We start from the raw sequence: 19460 nt of genomic DNA, 5'->3' as shown, positions 1-19460 counted from the left end.
CACCGGACTCCAGAATCCAAAGTGCCGAGCGCGAGTGCGCCAAGGCTGCGTGGGCGGGCACCTATTTTTCTGAGAAGTTCCACCGCTCCTCGGCCCCGACCCCCGCCTCCCCCCTCCCTTCACTCTCTAGCTGGAAAGTTATGCGCCAGGCAGCGGGGGGCGGAGAGAGGAACCCAGACTGGCCCCCCTCCCGCTTCCTGCCCCGCAGCCTCCCATTGGCCAGAGGAATCCCCAGGAATGTGAGCGCGCCTTTAAAAGCGCGCCGCTCCGCCGCCTCGCCAGCTCCTGCCTTCGAGCCGGCCGCAGAGTCCCGGCTCCCGCGAGCCCTTCCGGCGCTGCCTCCGACTCCGGCGGCCGCTGCCTCCTCGGGCGCCCCGCTCGCCCCGCGCCTCTCCGGGACTCGCCGCCTGTCGTTGCTCCCTAGCCGCCGCTCCGGGTCGCTGCACCCGTGTGCACACAGGTAAGGAGTCCCCAGGTGGCCGCCGAGGACCGGGTGCTGCCCTGGCCAGACACCTCGAGTTCCGAGGCTCCAGCCCCTCGTGGACCCTGGATCTCATACCTCTTCGCCTTTCCCCGCTGTCTCTCCCAGCTGATGGGAGACTTTTCTCGTGGAAGGGCTCCAGAACTATTCTTTCCCGCTTGGGGTTCACAAACCAACTCGTCAGGACGCCCCTTCCACAAGATTTTCTTTGATTCTTCCATTGCTCCCTACACCTTTTTTGTCACTCGTCTAGACCTCTAGTTCCCTGTGCCTCCCTGCACCCCCGAAACTGCGGCTCCTTGTCCTACTGTTTACCCTCGACTTGCCAAGGGAAAGTCCCCAAGTTGTTGGTCTTTGCCCCAGTGCCACCCCCCAACTTTAAAACCGTTGTCTCCTCCCCTTGATTCTTTTTCTTTCTGATATCCTGTCCAAAGTAAATACTGTTGTCCCTCATTCCAGCAAATGTGGGGCCAAAGGGGGATCCCCCAGGGCCCTGGCCCCAAGCCCAGCCCCCAGTTTTTGCCCACCCTCCCTGCTTGGCTGCCTCTGAGGATCTGTATTTCCTGTTACAGGCTCCCTGCTGGGCACAAACAGCTCCACTATGGGGCTGGCCTGGGGACTCAGTGTCCTCTTCCTGTTGCATGTATGTGGCTCCAACCGTATTCCAGGTGAGTCTGTATGATACCTTTTGAGAGGGGAGGGAAGATGAGAAGGTGCTGGTTACCCCACGTGTGCCTCCCTGTCATGCTCTCCACTGCTAGCTGTTTCTCCCCAGAGCCCTGATTGAACATCAGAACGCAGTTTTCCTCTGACCATGGCATTTATTTAGTGCTTTCACTGGTTGCCCAGAGTGTTCGCCCTGTCCCTTTGTCCCCATCCCTGGCCACAGCCTAGAAGGCTCATTGTATGTCCTCTGTTGAACAGAATCCGGGGGAGACAACAGCGTGTTCGACATCTTTGAACTCACGGGCGCTGCCCGGAAGGGCTCTGGGCGCCGGCTGGTGAAGGGTCCTGACTCTTCCAGCCCAGCTTTCCGCATCGAGGATGCCAACCTGATCCCCCCTGTGCCTGATGACAAGTTCCAAGACCTGGTGGATGCTGTGCGGGCAGAGAAAGGCTTCCTTCTCTTGGCCTCCCTGAGGCAGATGAAGAAGACCCGAGGCACACTGCTGGCCATAGAACGGAAAGACCACTCTGGCCAGGTTTTCAGTGTGGTCTCCAACGGCAAGGCGGGCACCCTGGACCTGAGCCTAACCGTGCAGGGGATGCAGCATGTGGTGTCGGTGGAAGAAGCGCTCCTGGCGACCGGCCAATGGAAGAGCATCACCCTGTTTGTGCAGGAGGACAGGGCCCAGCTGTACATCGACTGTGAGAAGATGGAGAACGCCGAGCTGGATGTCCCCATCCAAAGCATCTTCACCAGGGACCTGGCCAACGTTGCCAGACTCCGCATCGCAAAAGGAGGTGTCAATGACAATTTCCAGGTGAGGCCTCTTCTCCAGTTCCTGGTCCTTGGGTTCGACTGCTAGGCAGCTGACTTGTCAGGAGCGCTATAGCAGGAGAGGCAGGGTTTCCAGTATAGCAAATACTGCCTGGGGACCAAGGCAGTGGCTCCCAAACTTCAGGGCGCATCAGAAACACCTGGAGCGCTTGTTAAAACACATACTGCGGCACCCTGCCCCCTACTCGCAGAGATTCAGATTCGGTGTGTCCGCGATGGGGCCTGATCATTTGCATTTCTAACAAGTTCAAAGTGAAGCTAATGTTGGTGTTCTGGGGACCACACTTCGTAAACCACTGACAGAAGCAAGCAGTGGTTTTCCTAGAACTGCCTGTTCAAGCCTTAGATCCTTCATATGCTATTCGCAAGGAAAGGGCTTACTTTACATGCATTCTACCAACCGTAATGTAGCTCGTAATGGGTAGTGTGAGCATGGTATTTACCACTTTGCCATTTGATTCCTCATGGGAATGTAGCCAGTCCCAGGAGCCGCTCTCAAAAAGGTTAAAATAGTGCTTATTTGCTGCCACGGCTTCTTCCTTGCTTAAACGTCTCGATCTTTGCAACCCGGGCTTTGAAACTCCCACATCTAACTCTTTGACACTGGAGAGTGTCATTATATCCTCTGTCCTTGGTGTCCGATTCCATTTCCTGTGTATCCAAGTGGGCTGAAAACTGATTTCCTTGTAAAATACTGAAGACTTGGCAGAAGACCCAATTAAGATGGTGAAGTTGTTTGGCAGTTTATGTTGGCGTGTTATTTTGACATGGTGATCTTTAAAGCGCGCTCTTTCAAACTGTTAGAACCTCCTTTGTGTGCTTTTCCTGGCATAAACCCTCTCTCCCACCCATTTCCCCCGCCCCCACTCAACACTACTCGACAAGTAATGTGTGTTCTCTGCCCCCAGGGGGTGCTGCAGAATGTGAGGTTCGTCTTCGGAACCACACCAGAAGCCATCCTCAGGAACAAAGGCTGTTCGAGCTGTGAGTACCATTCTGTTTTGGGGGGGCATATGAGGAAATTGGGGAAGCGCCACCCAAACCAAGCTGAGAAACTTAAGTAATGGTGGTCATGCTTAAATTACCCCAGGTGACCTGGTTAAAAGATACTCTTTTAGATCACTCTTGAAGGTCCCTTTTATACATGTGCCTCCCCTCCACCTGTGTCCTTCACCCCAGGTGTCCTGTCTTTACAAGTAGGAACTCCAGGGGCTGGCTGGTGAGAGCAGCCGTGTGAAGACCTTCCATTACTTTCCTCATTGTATTGCTTTCTTCCTTGGCAGCTACCAACGTCCTTCTCACCCTCGACAACAATGTGGTAAACGGCTCCAGCCCTGCCATCCGGACTAACTACATTGGCCACAAGACAAAGGATCTGCAAGCCATCTGTGGCATTTCCTGCGATGAGCTGTCCAGCATGGTCCTGGAGTTGAGGGGCCTGCGCACCATCGTGACCACGCTCCAGGACAGCATCCGCAAAGTGGTCAGTGCCCCTCCCCCCAGCCCTTTAGCATGAGCAGCTGAAGGTGTATCGCAGGTGACCCCAAGTGACTGAAAATGAAGTTGGGCACTAATGGCCTTTCTCTCCCTTCTAGACTGAAGAGAACAAGGAGTTGGCCAATGAGCTGAGGAGGCCTCCCCTCTGCTACCACAACGGAGTTCAGTACAGGAATAACGAGGAATGGACTGTTGATAGCTGCACGGAGTGTCGCTGTCAGGTGGGGATCGTTACAGACTGAAGTACGAATTGATGGCATGTGTTTGGGGCCAGTCTCTAGGGAAATACCCAGATGGCCTGATACCAAAGTGGATTGTTCTCCAGACGCAGTTGTGACCTCTGTAAAATCTTGAAACTCTCAGAATGTTTTTCAAAGTCTTAATTATACCCCAGGCCAAGTATCTGAAAGACAAGTCTGCTAAGACATCTGATCTAATTTGCCTGGTTTAGTTCAAAGGCTAAGTGTTGAATGTTAAGTAAATAAGACCTGGTTGGAACATTCCTTTTATTTTCCCAGCCCCTGACCTGTATTCAGCAATGACCCCGAGATTCCCATAGTACAGTACTGGTTGTTCAAATCACTTAGCCCGACACCGTTAGGACATAACTGTCTACTTACCTCCGATAGCACTGTTGGCGATGTCTGTCACTAGCTGTCCCGAGTGCCACTGGAAGCTGCTTGGAGGGTTTGCCTGACTCACCAAGCAAAGCCAAGCTTAAATACAAATCCAGATCTGTATGTGAAGCGGGAAAAATGCTCATTGATCTCTTCTCTATAAAGAGAACATTTTAAAATTTAAAAGCCCTGGCTGAGTTTTGAGTTCATTTTCAGACACAGATGGAAAGACTTGACTCCTGATGTTCAGTGGTTCCCTTTGGATGAATTCTTTGTGCTGTCACTTCTGCCACTATGTAGCCATCAAGAAAGACCTCTCTAGGGCATGGAGTGACAAGTAGCTAGCACTAGAATGGCCTCCACAGTATGGTGGCTACAAATAGGACAGACAGATGTACTAAAGTCCTTCCAGTAGAGCATTGATACCCAGGACCGTGTTTCATCTTGAAATGTTACAGTATATAAACTTCTGCCTGCCACACACTTAGTAACCCATTTCTCCCTCTTGCCTTCCAGAACTCTGTTACCATCTGCAAAAAAGTGTCCTGCCCCATCATGCCCTGCTCCAATGCCACAGTTCCCGATGGAGAATGCTGCCCACGGTGTTGGCGTAAGTTCTTAAAACCTCATAACCATTCCTTAGTGACTAGCTCAGTTCTCCATAAACCCTGGACCGCTGAACAGGACACTAGAGCCCCACCCCCATTTCCATTGTGTGTTTTAATTCAGTTTCTTGCTGCAGCATCTGGTTAACTGATGGCTTGGCTGCCATATAGGCGATAATGATCTTGGTATAGCTTATTAATTTTGACTTGATGCTCTGAAGAAAGGAGAGATGAATTTGTAGCAGCACTAGCTCTAAATTGGCTGCCTTTTAGAATTCAACATGATGGCCTAGAGTTAAGAAAAATCTCAGCAGAGAAATAGACAGTCTGTAGTGCAAGCTTTGGACTTAATTGGGTCTGAAAGTTGCATCTGTCTTACCTGCAGGAATAGGAGAGAGGCCTACGAATGACAGCAGGTTCGGGGCCCTGGGAGCTTCTCCCAGACACCATACTGTTCCACGGCAGACACCCTATCCTCTGGTTTTTGTGGGCAGTATAAGTTAATCACTTTGCTGAGTCAATATTGAATGTAGTATGTACAGGTCATAAAAATGACCTCATCACAACTAAGAAATAAAGCAGGAAAGTAGCACTCACTGTACACACACACACATACACACACACACACACACACACACACACACCCCTATACCTACACACTCCACACTGGCCACAGCTCAGGACAAGCAGTCTCATCGAGGCTGTGTTAACGATACTGACACTGGGATGATGGCTTGGGTAACTGCTTCTGCTCAGCATACACTTCAGGTGTGGGCTCAAGGGAACAAAGCCAGCTGGAGACTAGTGGAGTCCTGGACTTCAGTCCAGGATTGCTAGGAAGACTTCCAGCTGATGGCAAGAGAAACAAATTCTCGGTCCTGTGTCTGATACAGCTACATGCGATCCTAGTCCTGGTGCCTGGGCAGCTAGTAAACACACCCCTTGTCTTGTTAAAATCTGCACAGAGCAGGCCCCACATGCTAGGGTAAGAGGAGCAGCGCACTGATTAACCTCATGACCGAGTTGGAGCCAGAGCCAAGAGCAGCGATGCTGCTTCCAGCTCACCTGCCAGACACATGGTCTGTGGCTCCCCCGATGTCCAAAGTGACTCGTATAAGCTGCCTGCAGATCTCCTGGTCTTGGAAGCCTGGGACTAGAAATGCCTACCAAGCTCTCTTCAGTCAGGAAAGGGAAAGCCACTGGAAATGCTGAGAAAGGAGACCCCATGAATAGGTGAACATATGCTACTGGGAGAAGGCTTCGTGGTGCTGACCCAGGCTGAGCCTTCATTGACCCCGGTGCTGTAACGCAATGACAGGGGGTAAACCTTTTGGCTGTTGGCCTAAGAAACCCCTTGCCTTTCACCCTCTGGCAAAGGAAGGAGGTCCTGAGGAGCACAGTCTAAACAACAGCATATCTTGGTTATCGTACACTAAATGACCCCGCTTCCTCTGCAGCCAGCGACTCTGCGGATGATGGCTGGTCCCCGTGGTCTGAGTGGACCTCCTGCTCTGTGACCTGTGGCAACGGAATCCAGCAGCGTGGTCGCTCCTGCGACAGCCTCAACAACCGCTGCGAGGGCTCCTCCGTCCAGACGCGGACCTGCCACATTCAGGAGTGTGACAAGAGATGTGAGCATCGTGGCCCCTTAGGAGTGTGGAGAGCTGACTTGTCCTTGTCTGCTTCCAGAGCGTAGAGTTTAAGGGGACAGTTTCTAGATGGTCTGAATCTGAACCCCAACTCTGCCCACCTGTGCACCCCTGAACACAGCTTCCCCTCCCTGCGGCTCTTTCCTCAACTGCACATTGGGGATAATAGCTCTCGATAGGGTTATTTTAAGGATTTCACCTAGGTAATGCATTTCAAATGGTTAGCATAGAGCTTGACCCCTGGTAAGCACCCTGTAACCATCAGCTTTGCATTTTAGTTAAACAGGATGGCGGCTGGAGCCACTGGTCCCCGTGGTCGTCTTGTTCTGTGACATGCGGTGACGGTGTGATCACAAGGATCCGACTCTGCAATTCCCCTAGCCCCCAGATGAACGGGAAGCCATGTGAAGGCGAAGCTCGGGAGACCAAGGCCTGCAGGAGAGACGCGTGCCCCAGTGAGTGAGAACGTGCCGCACCCCTGCGGACTGGGCACCCACGGCCTCCTGTTTGCCGGGCCATGGAGGGGGGAAAGGTTACTTCCTCGGGAACAAGTAGAAGCCAAGTCCTGCATGCTGAGCAGCTTCTTGTAAGAAAAAAACAGAAAACCATTTCAAACTGGCCCTCTTCACAAACGTGGTCCTCCTGTGTCCGAGTAGGAGAGGTTTCTCGGACAAAGTGAGGAGAGTCTTCTAGGAGAGGTGAGGTGTCAGAAAATGGACCTTCACTTTGGCATGTGGTTCACTTTCTTGCAGTCAATGGAGGCTGGGGTCCCTGGTCACTGTGGGACATCTGTTCTGTCACCTGCGGAGGAGGGGTGCAGACACGTAGCCGGCTCTGCAACAACCCCACACCCCAGTTTGGAGGCAAGGACTGCGTTGGTGATGCGACAGAAAACCAGATCTGCAACAAGCAGGACTGTCCAATTGGTGAGTCATGTGGCCCCGGATAAAACCACCCTGGGTTTTTTGTGTAACTGAAACCCATGGTCAGCATTCGGGGGATGCTCCCGCTGTGAATGGCCCTGAGTGTTTTGACTACACTGTCCACCTGGCGTTTCGGAGTCCCCTCAACAAGTGAACAGTTAACATGTTCCCCACAATGTTTCACACCGTATTGTTTTGTGAGGAGTGTGGCAGTAACAGCCGCTTATACCCACCATCTGCCTGTCTCTCTCATCCCAGACGGATGCCTGTCCAATCCCTGCTTTGCTGGGGTCAAGTGTACCAGTTACCCTGATGGCAGCTGGAAATGTGGTGCTTGTCCCCCCGGCTACAGCGGAAATGGCATCCAGTGCAAAGACATCGATGAGGTGAGGAAGCGATGGCCGAGTGCCTAGATCTAAGAAAAACGGCTGAATTCGCAGTCTTCCCCTCGGGCGGCGTTCCCTGAACAGTAGGCAAACTGTCATTTTCTCCCATAGTGCAAGGAAGTACCTGACGCCTGCTTCAACCACAACGGGGAGCACAGGTGTGAGAACACGGACCCGGGCTACAACTGTCTGCCCTGCCCCCCGCGCTTCACTGGCCCGCAGCCCTTCGGCCGGGGTGTGGAATATGCCACCGCCAACAAACAGGTAGAGGAGACCACACGACCAGTGTGTGTGTGTGGTGGGGGGGGGGGGGGGGGTCCTTCACTGAAACCGCCAAGAAAGGCGGGCATGGCATTTCACAGCCTCCACCAAGAAATAGGGAAAAGGCTCAGTGTCCAGTCGACGTTTTAGAAACAGGACAGGACAACCCCATTGTAAAGCCAGCAGGGGAAAAATCGTCCGTCGTGTTTGAAAATGCTGCTCTGGAACAAGTTGTGAGCTGATGGGCTAGGACACCCGCAGGGGCCAGGGAAGAGGGAGGGACAGAGTACCCCACACTCCTCCTCACTGAGGAGAGGGATCTGGGGACTCTTGAAGGCTCTGCATATGCACATCAGGATGTTGTCGCCCCCAGGTATGCAAGCCCCGCAACCCCTGCACAGATGGGACACACGACTGCAACAAGAACGCCAAGTGCAGCTACCTGGGCCATTACAGTGACCCCATGTACCGCTGTGAGTGCAAGCCCGGCTACGCAGGCAATGGCATCATCTGCGGTGAGGACACGGACCTGGACGGCTGGCCCAACGAGGACCTGGTGTGCGTGGCCAATGCCACCTACCACTGCAAAAAGGTACAGCCTGCCTCCTGAAAGAATCCACATTCCCCTGATCCATAGAAGAGGCCACGCAATTTTAAATGCCTGAAGTTTGCAAATGAAACCAACAGATGAAATTACACAAAGGCAGAACGGCACAAATCCTTAACATGAAGTCACTTGGTGCCAAGTACGTGCACAGGGCAGACCCTTTTGGCTGGTGTGCTCCAGAGTTGGTCATGTTTCTCCCAGACGCTAGTGGAGCAGGACTTGCGTTCCCAGCACGCATAAAGCACACAGCATTTCTACAAATGATCTATGCCCCCAGGAAAATGCTTAATTTCTTGTCTTCCTGTTAAAAAATACACCCCATCAGGGAGCGCAGCATCCGACTCGCTCTCGGTGTGCTGTGTCTGGGGGCCCTGCCCCACGCGTGAGCCGAGAGCCGGGCACACGGTCTGCAGCTGTCATGTGGGTCCTCTCTTTCCAGGATAATTGCCCCAACCTTCCCAACTCCGGGCAGGAAGACTATGACAAGGATGGAATTGGCGATGCCTGTGATGACGACGATGACAATGATAAAATCCCAGATGACAGGGTAAGGATGCTTTCCAGTCGTCCTTTTCTTCTTCTGCTTAGTAGGATTCAATGGAACTACAGTACATGTACTAGGAAAAACCAACCAAATGTGTATATAGAAGCTAATAGTCATTCGCTGGTAGTTGTAATGCCTAGATGCTGCCAAGAGAATATTTACATGAGGGTTTTGGTTTTTCATCTCGACCTTCCATCCCCACCCCCACTAATTTGAACAAGAAATGACAATATATAAACAAGGACCCTCTGCTCCCCAGGTATGTTTCACATTCTTAGCTGAGTTGCAGGACAATTTATTTCAGCCTACAAAGAATGGGGATGGTGTCCTTATATTTCCATCTCACTGACGCACAACAAACGAGAACCTGTTTTTCATTCATTATGCTCCGGTTTTTAACTTCTACAGTGATCATGAAGTAGAAAATGTTAGATTTTTGCAGTTGTATATAACACATACGGTTTGAGGCTGGAGCTGGCTGCATGGACAGTGTTGTAAAATACTCCCTTTTTTTTTCCAGGATAACTGTCCATTCCACTATAACCCAGCCCAGTATGACTATGACCGGGATGACGTGGGAGACCGCTGTGACAACTGCCCCTACAACCACAACCCAGATCAGGCTGACACAGACAACAACGGGGAAGGAGATGCCTGCGCCGCTGACATCGACGGGGATGGTAAGGTGCCAGGGGCCATCTTACTTCGCTGCAGCCCCGGATATGGGGGCGTGGCTTAACAAAACGTCAGAGGCTAGAGATTCCAGCCCTTACTGGTCACCTGTTCCCTGCAGGTATCCTCAATGAACGAGACAACTGCCAGTACGTCTACAACGTGGACCAGAGGGACACGGATATGGATGGGGTCGGCGATCAGTGTGACAACTGCCCCCTGGAACACAATCCAGATCAGGTAGGTGGACCCCTTGCACAGCCTCCCAGGAGAATACTGGAATAGCTCCTGTTAGGCTTCTAAGAAAACAGCACTTAAAGAGTTCAAACTGTTTTGTGCCCATGGCTCTTTGAGGTCTCCTAGCCCAGTTGTGGTATTTTCATACACACAGTTTGCCTGATGAGAGCTCCTTGCAGAGTCCCAGAGATCTTCTGTGTGACCATCTTGTAACTTCACTCTGGTCTTCTGTAAGGTCCATGTGACTTACTTTGTGTGATCTACCAGCGTCAACATAAATTACACAAAGCAAAAACCTGACTACTCTGGTAACGTTAATCGTTTCTAAGACTGAGATGGAAGACAAGATTCTTAAAAAATTAATGACCATTTTCATGGCTAAGGATAGAATCTGGCTGTTAAAAAACCTCCAACTAAAAATACTTGCAAAAGCTCAAATTCCTGTTTGCAATGCCAGCTAATTTTGAAGACTAACAGACAGATCGTTCTGTTCTCTACCTATGTGAGAGAGTGCTACAAATATACATGAGCCAGAACAGATTCCATGTCTGAAAATATTTCTTTTCATGTGTAATTGGCCATAATTTTCTAGCAATGTAAGTTCAGGCATTTCTTTTCTCAAATGCTTGGTTGTAGAAACTTAGAAACAAGATTTTTTTTTTTAAGTTTATTTTGAGAGAGAGAGAGAGAGAGAGAGAGAGAGGGAGGGCGGGCACGAGCCCTCAGGAGAGGGACAGAGTGTGGGAGAGAGAATCCCAAGCAGGCTTTGTGCTGTCAGTGTAGAGTCCAACGTGGGGCCCTGTCCCAATGAAGCATGAGATCATGACCTGAGCCAAAATAAAGAGCCAGGCACTCAGTGAACTGAGCCACCCATGCACCCCAGAATCCAGCTTTTTAAAAAAGAAAATTGTATAAGATTATAGAAATGATAGATTGAGCTTTTTCTTCATAGTGCTTATTCTTATGAGGTCCTGGAAAACAAAAAGCAATAGGATAAATAGCTTTGGGGCCAGAACAATAAAGTTCTGGATCTTTGGGATAACGTTGCAGAGCAAATGGCACGGAGGGTCCACTGTTTGTGGAGTTTGGGTCTTACCATAAATTTTATTTCTTTAATATCATTTAATCTCCTGGAAGGGTTGGCTCTCTTCTGGCAGAAACTTACAGACCTGCAACCCCACTGGCCATATTAAACATGGGAGAATCTTCTGTAAGTCATCTTTAACAGTCATGACTTATACCTCAGTTTACCATTGGCTTCTGTCTCTTTCAGCTCGACTCTGACTCAGACCGCATCGGAGACACCTGTGACAACAATCAGGATATTGATGAAGATGGCCACCAGAACAACCTGGACAATTGTCCCTATGTGCCCAATGCCAACCAGGCTGACCATGACAAGGACGGCAAGGGAGACGCCTGTGACCATGATGATGACAACGATGGCATTCCTGATGATAGGGACAACTGCAGACTCGTGCCCAATCCTGACCAGAAGGATTCTGATGGTGAGTTAGGGGAGCCACTTTAAGAGACTGACACCATGGCTCTCTCAGAGACCATAAAAGCAAAACCAAATGGAAAATTGTGAGGATGAAAACACTATATGCCAACTTAGACAAGAGAGTGAATTTCTGACACCAGCAAGATTTCAAAATTCCACTGAATTCTTGCCTTTTTTGACCTTAGGTGACGGTCGAGGTGATGCTTGCAAAGATGATTTTGACCATGATAATGTGCCAGACATCGATGACATCTGTCCCGAAAACATTGATATCAGTGAGACCGATTTCCGCCGATTCCAGATGATTCCTCTAGATCCCAAAGGGACGTCCCAAAATGACCCTAACTGGGTGGTGCGCCATCAGGGTAAAGAACTCGTCCAGACTGTCAACTGCGATCCAGGACTTGCTGTAGGTAAGGAGTTCTCCAAACAAAAGACAAGTGCATACACGGGAAAGAAGCAAATGTAAAACCTGGCACTTATGTGTCTCCCTGAAGTATTATGGATGTCTGGGAATGTAACCCAGGAGCTTCTGAAGGGCTGCAGCTGTTAACCCACATCTGGCCTCATTTTCATTTTCTAGGTTATGATGAGTTTAATGCAGTAGACTTCAGTGGCACCTTCTTCATCAACACTGAGAGGGATGATGACTATGCTGGATTCGTGTTTGGCTACCAGTCTAGCAGCCGCTTTTATGTGGTGATGTGGAAGCAAGTCACCCAGTCCTACTGGGACACCAACCCCACTAGGGCTCAGGGATACTCAGGCCTTTCTGTGAAAGTGGTGAACTCCACAACAGGGCCCGGCGAGCACCTACGGAACGCCCTTTGGCACACGGGAAACACCCCCGGCCAGGTGAGAACAAGGCTCCCGAGGAAGGTGCTGGACAAGCACTAGGGACCCTGTGCTTTGGCCAAGACTAGCCCCAGGCAGTCTTAGATATCAAGTTCTCTGCCCCAGCAACCCCAGCATTAAGTTTTGCTTTGTAAAAACCAAATGGCGGCCTCTGAGAGGGGAGCTCCCTGTAGCCAAGAGTTCCCTTCAAATCCAAAGACCGTTTCAGCCTCTTCAAACAAAACTTTCCTTCCTCTTTCTGCTTCCTGTGTTTCAAGGAAACACATCATGATTCCTTGATTCAAGGCCACACATCAAATGAAAGGTCTTGGAAAAAAATCCAACATTGCAGACCTCTAATTTAGGCCCATTTGGTACCCTTCAAGTACTCCTTCCTATAGAATGAAATAGAAATCTTGATTCAGCCATGTTTCAACCTTTTCCTTTTCCTTCAGGTGCGCACTCTGTGGCATGACCCTCGTCACATAGGCTGGAAAGATTTCACTGCCTACAGATGGCGTCTCAGCCACCGACCAAAGACGGGTTTCATTAGGTAAGATGGTGCTGATTACATTTCACTTAGTCACACACTGATGGGGAAGGAGGAGGCGGCCAAAAATTAGGAGTGTCACTAACGAGATTTTCTCTTCCCTGCAGAGTGGTGATGTACGAAGGGAAGAAAATCATGGCTGACTCGGGACCCATCTACGACAAAACCTATGCTGGAGGTAGACTGGGGTTGTTTGTCTTCTCTCAAGAAATGGTGTTCTTCTCCGACCTGAAATACGAATGCAGAGGTAGGAGCAATGATACAGTGAACCCACATTTGACATCTCTAATTAAGACTAGTATTGAGAGTGCCCATTATGGGAGCATCTGTTTAAAAGACGGTTTTAGAGACCGGGTTATTTCTATTTTGCTGTTGAAGACCACGATAAAAACAAGGCCTATAGGCTGTGGCTTATGAAATCTGGACTCCTTGTTCAGAACCTCAGTTTGCGTAGCAGTCTCTGTGCTCTCATTCCCAGTAGAAAGATAAACTGGACAAACTTGTGTACAGTTTGGACCCCATGAATACTACTTTCAAGTTTGACCTGTTTCTGTGCCTTACACACTACTTAGTTTTATTCCCAACATTGAAGCATAAGAGGGCCTGCCCAGCCTTTCCTTGTGTCTAAGGGTAGAAAGGGTATACTACTGTCAGACTGATGGGCTCAATTAATTCTCATTAGAACTTCAGTTTATTTTTAGTCTTTTTCTCTCTGTGCTTACTTGAGCCTCAAGTCCAGCGCTGGGCCTACCACACAATGTCTAATGTTTACTGGGCCAAGACCTGATGCCTACCAGGATCAGTCAGTAAAAAGACGGATTTTACTCAAGATTTAAATTATGACGTAATCTTTGAGTCTGAACGTGGAACACTCCCTAAACACTGAAGGCTTTAGAAAGCATAGTGTACATACACTCTGGAAGGTCCTGCTCCGTCAAGCTCATTAACATTTAACAAGTGGACAGTCTTAAGCTTTTGTCAGTATAAAAGTAGAGCTACGCTAAGGTTCATTTGTTAACTGTTAACACTAGTGCCTTCATGAATGAATTGGCTTATCTATTTATGTGTTTGTTTATTGAACAGATTCCTAATCATCCAACTGTTGATCAAAAGACTGATCCTAACCAATGCTGGTGTTGCACCTTCTGGAACCACGGGCTTAAGAAAACCCCTAGGATCACTCCTCCCTGCCTTTTCTCTGCTTGCGTATCATTGTGGACTCCTAGGATATGGGACTTATCTCAAGAAAATGCCGTTTTCCAAATCAGACTCAGCATACAGCCTCTGAATGCAAAGACAATCTTCCACGAACAGAAATAATTACGTTGGTTTGCTTTCCAAAAAGCAAAAGCATCCCCCACGTCCGTGGGCAGGTGGCTGCCCCACTCTGTTTTTGTCAGGGTAGGGTGCTAGCATGAGGCCATCTCTGAGCAGTGGACTCCAAAGCGTTTTCAGGCGTGTGGGAGAAGGGAGGACTCACTAGAATTGGCAAACCACCATGCTTGACCCTTAGAAAGAGGAGGAGCAGGGGCCAAAGCCCTAAGGGGAGGGCGTGGCCCCAAGAGATGATTGTATGAAAAAAACGTGGAGCTGTTACATGTTCGTTCGGTACTGAATCATTTTCAGGGGATTGAAAGACTTGCTGGATTTCATGATGCTGACCAGTGTTAGCTGATTAACCGCGTACATAGGCACTTAAATAGAAGCAGGGAGGGGAGGGAAAGACTGGCTTTGGGACTCCCTCCCAGAACCCCATCCCTCAGACATCACCTGCAGTGGCCAAAGTAGGGAATGAGAATTAAACCATTGTAAGGCTGTGCTGGCTGCCACTGCCTGGTTACCATGAAATTGTCAGTTTTATTCCAGATGTAGCTGGTGCAGATGTAGCAGGAAAATAACAAAACCTACCATCTCAGCACCGGGCTGCCTCCAAAGAGACGGGCAGCCGGGCTTGTATTTTTATGGTTAGAAAGGCACAAAATTCTCAACTAAAACATTCCTTTTCTCTTTTTTTCTTGAGTGTCATGGACTTTTCCACCTATCTTAGACTGTAGTTTTTGGTTTTTTTGTTTTTGTTTTTTGGGGTTTTTTTTTGTTTTTTTTTGTTTTTTGTTTTTTTGGGTTTTTTTGTTTTACAAACACTTTACAATATAAAATATTTATTTTTTACTTACTCTGGAGGATCTGTCTGAAAGACTATTCATGGAACAGGAAGAAGCGTAAGGACTATCTGGATCATCTTCGTTAGGAGTCTTCATGACTGTAAGATTGTAAATACAGATTATTTATTAACTCTGTTCTACCTGGAATCTAGGTTTCACGTGGAAAGTGTTTGACAGCAGGTAGTGGAGATTTATCAGCAAATCTCTCACAAGAACGGCACAAGGAAAATCAGCAGAGCAGGCTGCTCTTTGCTTTGTGCTCAGAGTGAATGATTTGGGATTTTTTTGTCTTTTCAAGTGGAATCAGTTGCCCATTTGCTAGTGTTTGTAACTTTGAAAAAGAAAGCCAAGAGTCCTTTAATACTGTTGTACCCTATCCCTTGTGCCTATTTCCAGGGAGAAGAAAAGCATCTACACTTTTTCATTTTTCCAAAAGAGGAAAGAAAAAAAAAAAAAGGTGAAACTTATATACAAATATTACCTCATTTGTTGTGTGACTGAGTAAAGAATTTTTGGATCAAGCAGAAAGAGTTTAAGTGTCTTACAAACTTAAAGCTACTGTAGTACCTTAAAAAAAAAAAAAGTCAATGTTGTACATAGTATAAAAACTCTTTGCAGAAAAGTATTCCCAATAAGGAAATAGCATTGAAATGTTAAATACATTTTCTGAAAGTTATGTTTTTTCTATCTTATATACCATTGCTTTATTTTTATAAATTATTTTCTCATTGCCTTTGGAATAGATCTCAGATTGTGTAGATACGCTATTTAAATAATTTATCAGGAAATACTGCCTGTAGAGTTAGTATTTCTATTTTTATAAAATGTTTGCACACTGAATTGAAGAATTGTTGGGGTTCTTGTTTTGTTTTTGATTTGTTTTTCGCTTGTTACCCCCCAGTTTTTACTATTTACCAATACCTTTTTCTAGGAATGTGCTTTTTTTGTACACATTTTTATCCATTTTACATTCTAAAAGCAGTGTAAGTTTGTATATTACTGTTACGTACAAGGAACGACAATAAATCATATGGAAATTTATATTTATACTTACTGTATCCATGTTTATTTGTTCTCTACTGGCTTTGTTATGAGGTGTGGGTAAACTCCATTCCTAAACCAATACAACATACACAAGACATTACAGTAAATATTAGTAACATTGACAGTTTCTATCCAATTGAAGGTGACTGATTTGCTTGGAAAACTCATTTGCTGCATTTGTGGAATAAGAACAAAACATTAGCCTGCCCTATTAAAAACAAAGCAAGGACTCAAAAGGTGGACCCCAATAGGATACAATTTTATGTTTTAGAAAGGTAATTAAACGTTGAGTCCATTTCAGAGTACAGTTCTGTTTCTAAAAAGAACAATGAAAACAAAGGGAAAAAAATATAAGCGAGGCGCACACAATGCTCACGGCTACATTTTCTGACCCATGCATGATGGCACTGGATAGGTAGCACACAATTACATGTCGTCGAGAAGCGTTAGAAGTGTGAATGAGGGAGGAACCGTCATTACCAAATTGGGCCAAACTTTATAGACATCACCTGTCAGAAGATGAATTTACCTTTGGTCAAAAACAGGACTAAAAGGATTTGGAAGAAATCCAAAAAATACATATCAAGTATCAACTTTTTAAAGAGAAGACCAAAGCATTACAATAAGCAGAACTTGAGTATGGGTGAGCTAACAATGAAAGCAAAATACTGACTAATTTCCAGTTTTAATAACAACAAGTACAATCAGAAATCTTGTGAGTAGGTTAAAGGTCTGGCTTTGGGGGTCCATGAAACACCACACATGACTGGCTGAGATAGATTCTTGTTGATTTTCCCTCTCATTCTAAAAATACTTCCCCCGGGGCACCTGGGTGGCTCAGTCAGTTGAGCGTCTGACTTCGGCTCAGGTCATGATCTCGTGGTCTGTGAGTTCAAGCCCCTGGTCAAGCTCTCTGCTGACAGCTCAGAGCCTGGAGCCTGCTTCAGATTCTGGGTCTCCCTCTCTCTCTGCCCCTAACCCACTCGCATTCTGTCTCTGTCTCTCTCAAAAACAAGTAAACATTAAAAGAAAAAAAAATACTTCTCCCATCTAAGGCAGCATAATCATACAGAAGTATAAATTACCAAATCATTTCATGGTGCCTAGGTGAAGAATAAAGAACTATAAGATAATCAAAAAGGGCTACAGAGTTTGGAAAACTGATCTGAAAGATAATTCTTTGAAACAGGACATCATCCCTTCTCAGAGGAGCACAAACATGGCAAGTCTTAGGAGAGAATTCTAATTCACTTTTTTTTTTTTTTTTTTAAAGTAGACTCCAGGTCCAACGTGGAGCCCAATGCGGGGCTTAAACTCATGACCCTGAGATCAAGACTGAGCTGAGATCGAGAATCTGACGCTTAACTGAGCCCCTCAGGCAACCCCAATTCACTTTTTAAGGAGCAAACCTACAGGAACTGTAAAGATCCTGATAGGACACAAAAAGTGTCCAGGAACGGGAGCTATTTTCCCAGGTATCCTTCGTGTTTACTCTGAGACTGACCTTCAAATCGGTAGATTGTACGGAAATAAAAGGCTTGTTAAGAAATAAGATTATGCCATCAAGGTGCTAAGAGAGTTTTCCTGCTAAGAGAGTTTACGATCATGTGTTTTAGAGACAATTGGATTAAAGGGCAATAAACTTTAGGTCCTGTGGGGATTTACAATAAAGGTGGTGCGGGTAGTTTTCCTGACAAGTCATAAGCAAAAAAACTTGAATTTTAAGATCCTAAATTTGTTTCTAATAGGAGCTAGCTCTTGCTCTTTCATAGTTTTTCTTCTCGATCTTGTTCTGGGGGAAAGACTCAGGTCTAGAGGGAACCTTAAAATAATAACACTGATTTTTAATAAGAACACTTTCCCCATCAGGGTAACATTTTTTAAAAAAATTCTGGAGCCTTTGCGTTGAATTATATTGTATCCCTTGAATGCACCTGATCTCATCTGAATTATATTCTAAATTTGGCTTACCAATCCTTGTTAGAAGTACCTTTAGCTGACATGCTAAGGAATGAACTATGTCACCTCTTTTCATGAAAAAAATCCATTACTTGAGATCATTCTGTATTCCTTCCCTTCTCTTAAACTCCTATAACAGAAAAGCTCAGTATGCCTCAAATACCGTTTGCAGAAACATATTAGAAAGCCATAAGCTCTCACCACCCCCAACAAAACTCCCCCCCCAACCAGCCCCACTGCACACACTCAAATACCAGAAGCACAGAGATTTAGAAACCTGAGCTCTTCATAAAGTTTGATGGGCAAAAATGGCTCCTCTCTGTCACCACTGCAAATTCCCACCCATAACACCCCTCCCCTGACCCAAACTTTACAATGCATGTGTCATTTTTAGGAGCGTCCAACAGCACGACTTTAACTTCTGCTGGTACCCTCCCCCAACAAAACTCAGCGACAAGATAAATCGCACTGTCACACATTGACATCAATATGAACCATTGTTGGTTTAATGTAAACTGAAAAAGGAGGCTCAAAAAAGAAATCGCTTATCCATTCCTCTAAATGTAATAGCTATAGAGTTTATTTTCCAAAGTCAAGGAAATGTGATATAAGCAATCATTAACATCCTCAACTATCAGCAGATGAAAATGTGTGTGAGCAAAAAAGAATCATGCTACATACCTATTACCCCAACCTTCATTAAAGGTAGCACAATAGCTAACTCACTTTTTTCATCAGAAATAAATTGGACTTAGTGCCAATTCATTGTATAAAGTGTGGACATAAAATTTTCTCATGAATCCAAGTTACTGACTTGTAACTAGACAAAACTTCTCTCTCTCAATAGTACCCCAGAACATTTCTTAAGTAGCTCATCTTTATTTGCTGCATTCTACTTTTTTTTTTTTTTTAATGCACTCTGGAGAAAAAAGTGTGAGTGTCTTCCCTTTGCCCTCTCTATGTGGTGCTTAGGGCGCTTTGATTAAGAATATCATCCATCCCTGCTGCATAAGTATGACCTTAGAAGGTCATAGAAGAGGTCATAGGAGACCTCTTCATACGGTCCTTTCATAATAGTTGTGTATTAAGTTAACACCTAGAAAGTGGTGGTCTCTTTCTATGACATCTGTAAGTCCAATGTAGAGGAGCAAGAACAAATTATTTAATATTTTACTAATTAATTAGTATCTATCCCCTCTGGTCTCCAAGCTACTTAAATTTAGAGGGTTTACCATAGTATTCTCATTGGGAGAAAGTAGAAAGTTAGTAATTGCAGTGGATATATGTTCACTTCCTCCTCAACATTCATGGTTATTGCTGACTCTTTACGATTGCCCCTAGTTTCTAGAGGTTATTCCAGGGAGATTAACCTAACTTCCACCTAGGACAGTAAGCATGAATCCTGGACTACAGCAATCATCAGAGTC

The 19460-nt window shown here is 46.8% G+C and overlaps 2 protein-coding genes across 3 annotated transcripts in view; one reads left to right on the top strand and one right to left on the bottom strand.

Annotated features, from left to right (window-relative positions):
• Positions 1 to 276: 276 nt before the first annotated feature.
• Positions 277 to 16079, top strand: THBS1 (thrombospondin 1). The gene is made up of 22 exons (XM_078448479.2): positions 277 to 460; positions 1054 to 1149; positions 1406 to 1965; positions 2891 to 2966; positions 3266 to 3465; positions 3578 to 3700; positions 4613 to 4706; positions 6159 to 6332; positions 6629 to 6805; positions 7103 to 7276; positions 7532 to 7659; positions 7771 to 7923; positions 8294 to 8512; positions 8967 to 9074; positions 9592 to 9751; positions 9865 to 9983; positions 11254 to 11488; positions 11670 to 11897; positions 12068 to 12339; positions 12774 to 12871; positions 12976 to 13115; positions 13952 to 16079. Exons 2-22 carry the CDS (start codon positions 1083 to 1085, stop codon positions 13957 to 13959), a joined length of 3513 nt encoding a protein of 1170 aa, XP_078304605.1. The 5' UTR covers positions 277 to 460; positions 1054 to 1082; the 3' UTR covers positions 13960 to 16079.
• A 5-nt stretch (positions 16080 to 16084) lies between these two features.
• FSIP1 (fibrous sheath interacting protein 1) overlaps positions 16085 to 19460 on the bottom strand; it is a 197093-nt gene continuing 193717 nt past the window's right edge. For both annotated transcript variants that reach the window (XM_078448482.2, XM_078448483.1), the window contains one exon: positions 16085 to 16144. Coding sequence is in view for 1 of the 2 variants with exons in the window: in XM_078448483.1 (XP_078304609.1) it covers positions 16119 to 16144 (26 nt within the window). In the remaining variant the exon portion in view is untranslated. The remainder of the gene's footprint in view (positions 16145 to 19460) is intronic.

This window comes from Panthera onca, chromosome B3, assembly GCF_046562875.1.
Source record: "Panthera onca isolate mPanOnc1 chromosome B3, mPanOnc1 haplotype 2, whole genome shotgun sequence".
NCBI lineage: Eukaryota > Metazoa > Chordata > Mammalia > Carnivora > Felidae > Panthera > Panthera onca.
This window is presented reverse-complemented; position numbering and strand designations above follow the sequence as displayed.

Bases quoted from the DNA above. Each gene is read 5' to 3' on its own strand.
- THBS1 (XM_078448479.2), top strand. From the start codon at position 1,083: ATGGGGCTGGCCTGGGGACTCAGTGTCCTCTTCCTGTTGCATGTATGT. The intron at 1,150-1,405 runs GTGAGTCTGTAT...TCTGTTGAACAG, and splicing joins TGGCTCCAACCGTATTCCAG to AATCCGGGGGAGACAACAGC. The intron at 7,660-7,770 runs GTGAGGAAGCGA...TTTCTCCCATAG, and splicing joins AGTGCAAAGACATCGATGAG to TGCAAGGAAGTACCTGACGC.